The sequence below is a fragment of the Plasmodium falciparum genome, assembly GCF_000002765.6.
Source record: "Plasmodium falciparum 3D7 genome assembly, chromosome: 14".
Lineage (NCBI taxonomy): Eukaryota > Apicomplexa > Aconoidasida > Haemosporida > Plasmodiidae > Plasmodium > Plasmodium falciparum.
The window spans coordinates 302,501-305,000 of NC_037283.1; the positions used below are offsets into that span (position 1 = coordinate 302,501).

The following is a 2,500-nucleotide window of genomic DNA, read 5'->3' on the forward strand; positions in this document are numbered from 1 at the left end:
ATCCTCCATAGATTCATTCAAATCCATTGTTAATGATTTATGCGAAATCATTAAGCTCAGAGAATCTTTAGTATTTGAATTATCACTACAATTATTATTAAACATACCTATACCTACATTATATAATGTATTATTATCATTATGGGATATATCTCCATTATGTGTGTTATTATTTAATATTATTTTATGTTTCTTTTCTGAAGACTCAACAATTTGATGTTCTTTTTGTTCCTCATTGTCTTCTTTTTCAACGTCTTCTTTTTCAACGTCTTCTTTTTCAACGTCTTCTTTTTCAACGTCTTCTTTTTCAACGTCTTCTTTTTCAACGTCTTCTTTTTCAACGTCTTCTTTTTCAACGTCTTCTTTTTCAACGTCTTCTTTTTCAACATCTTCTTTTTCATCGTCATCTTCTTCATCCTCATCCTCATGAATTTCTTCATTCCTTGTTGTATTATAATTATCATTATCACTTTCTTGTATTATACTTCCATTTTTATTTGTTTTATATTGATCTGTGAAAATATCTTTTTCCACACTTTTATCTATTGGATCATTATTTGATAAGTTATTTTTTTCATCCAAAATTTTACTTATACTACTATTTTCTTTTCTTTCTACATAATTATTATCATTATTGTTATTGTTATTGTTATTGTTATTGTTATTGTTATTGTTATTGTTATTGTTATTGTTATTGTTATTATTATTATCATTATTATTATCATTATTATATGTATCATTTTTAATTAACTCAAATATATTCCAGAAATTTTTCTTTTTTTTTTTATCATAATCATCGTTTTCTTCATTTATTATCTCATCAGTTCTTTTTACTATATTTTCTTGATTATCATGATTTTCTAATAATGTATCACTTTTTTCTTCCTTCTTTTCATCCTGTTGTGTATTACAATTTTGTTCTTCATCTTTTTTTTTAACATCATCATATAATGATTTATGATCATCACATATATTGTGTTGTTGGTAGTAATTCGATTGATTTTTTTTTTTTTTTTTTTTTTCATCCTTATCATTATTATCATTATTATTATCATTATTATTATTATTATCATTATTATTATCATTATTATTATTATTATCATTATTATTATCATTATTATTATTAACATTATTATTACCATTATTACTATCCTTATTATTATCCTTATTATTATCATTATTATCCTGCTTTAGTGGTCCATTTTGTTCTTTTTCCTTATCATTATCATTACAATTGTTGTGTTCCACTACACCATTTTGATCCTTCCAACTAACACGATTTACATAAGAAAAGGTTTCAATAAAAGTACTTATAAACTTTTCTGTCGTGTCTTTCCTAAAATGATCAATCGACGAAACTTTTATATCTTTATATTTTTCTACAAATGAATATATTTTATTTTTATTTTCATAAAAATTGTTCCATTTCTCTGTAATATTTACCATAGTAGGTGAATGTGTGTTTATAAATAATTGTAACTTTTTTTTAATATCTTCTTGATTTTTATCAAAAAAATGAAAATAACTTGAACAATAATTTATTCTGTTACCACATAAATGTTTTGAAGGATCATAAATAAAATTTAATAGCTTTTCATCTTCATCTTTAGTGCTTGAAAAATTATTCATATTTTTCAAATATATATTATTTCTTCTATCACAAGTAGTATCACATAAATTATTATGATTATTTGTAAACGTATTAGACACATATGATTTTTCTTCATTCAAATTATTCATATTATAACTATTAATACATGCTGATGATATATTTGTTGAATTACTAAAAAAATTTGGGGATATATATTTATTATATTTTTTTTTTAATATATCATCTTCTATTTTATTTTCCCCTTGTTCATTTATATCATAGGTGATATCTTTCTTTTTTTTTTTCGATACACTGTGACTATTAGATGACATATTATTATTATTATTATTATGATGATGATGAATATCTGCAGAAATGTAGTCAATTTTATTATTTGTTCCTTGCACATTTGTATTTATTAGATTCTTAAAACCATAGGAGGATGTTTCGCTTTCTTCAATATTCGAAAAATTAGAATATATTTGGATACTTACTAAATTAAAATATATGTAACAAGAAAAAATAAATTTCTTGAACAAGAAGAAATACATATATATTTCATCATTGCTACATAATATCTTAAACAAATGATAATTAAAATTAGACATAGGTCCATTCATTGTGGATATATATAATGAACACCACTTTTTTTTCTCTCTATATAAAAGTTCAAAAACAGTTAGACAATTTTCTTTTAACATTCTTATATCTAATTCGTATGGGTTAGATTCTTGTATAAAAAATCTACAAGAAATATTTAATTTCTCTTCATAATTATATACATATGATGACTTTTCTTCATCTCCTGCATTTAACAAATATAAATTATTTTCATTCCTATTACTTCTATTCATATTCTTATTGTCATTCGATATATATGTAGGTATGTAATTTCCAAACTCATTCTTA

At 22.2% G+C, this 2,500-nt stretch overlaps 1 protein-coding gene across 1 annotated transcript in view; it reads right to left on the reverse strand.

Moving 5' to 3' along the window:
- The window catches only part of PF3D7_1408200 (AP2 domain transcription factor AP2-G2, putative), a gene marked incomplete at both ends in the record, with an annotated part of 5,109 nt that overhangs the window by 1,776 nt on the left and 833 nt on the right, over positions 1 to 2,500 (reverse strand). The window contains one exon of the mRNA XM_001348216.1: positions 1 to 2,500. This exon is cut by the window's left edge and continues 1,776 nt beyond it; it is cut by the window's right edge and continues 833 nt beyond it. Coding sequence (XP_001348252.1) covers positions 1 to 2,500 — 2,500 coding nt within the window.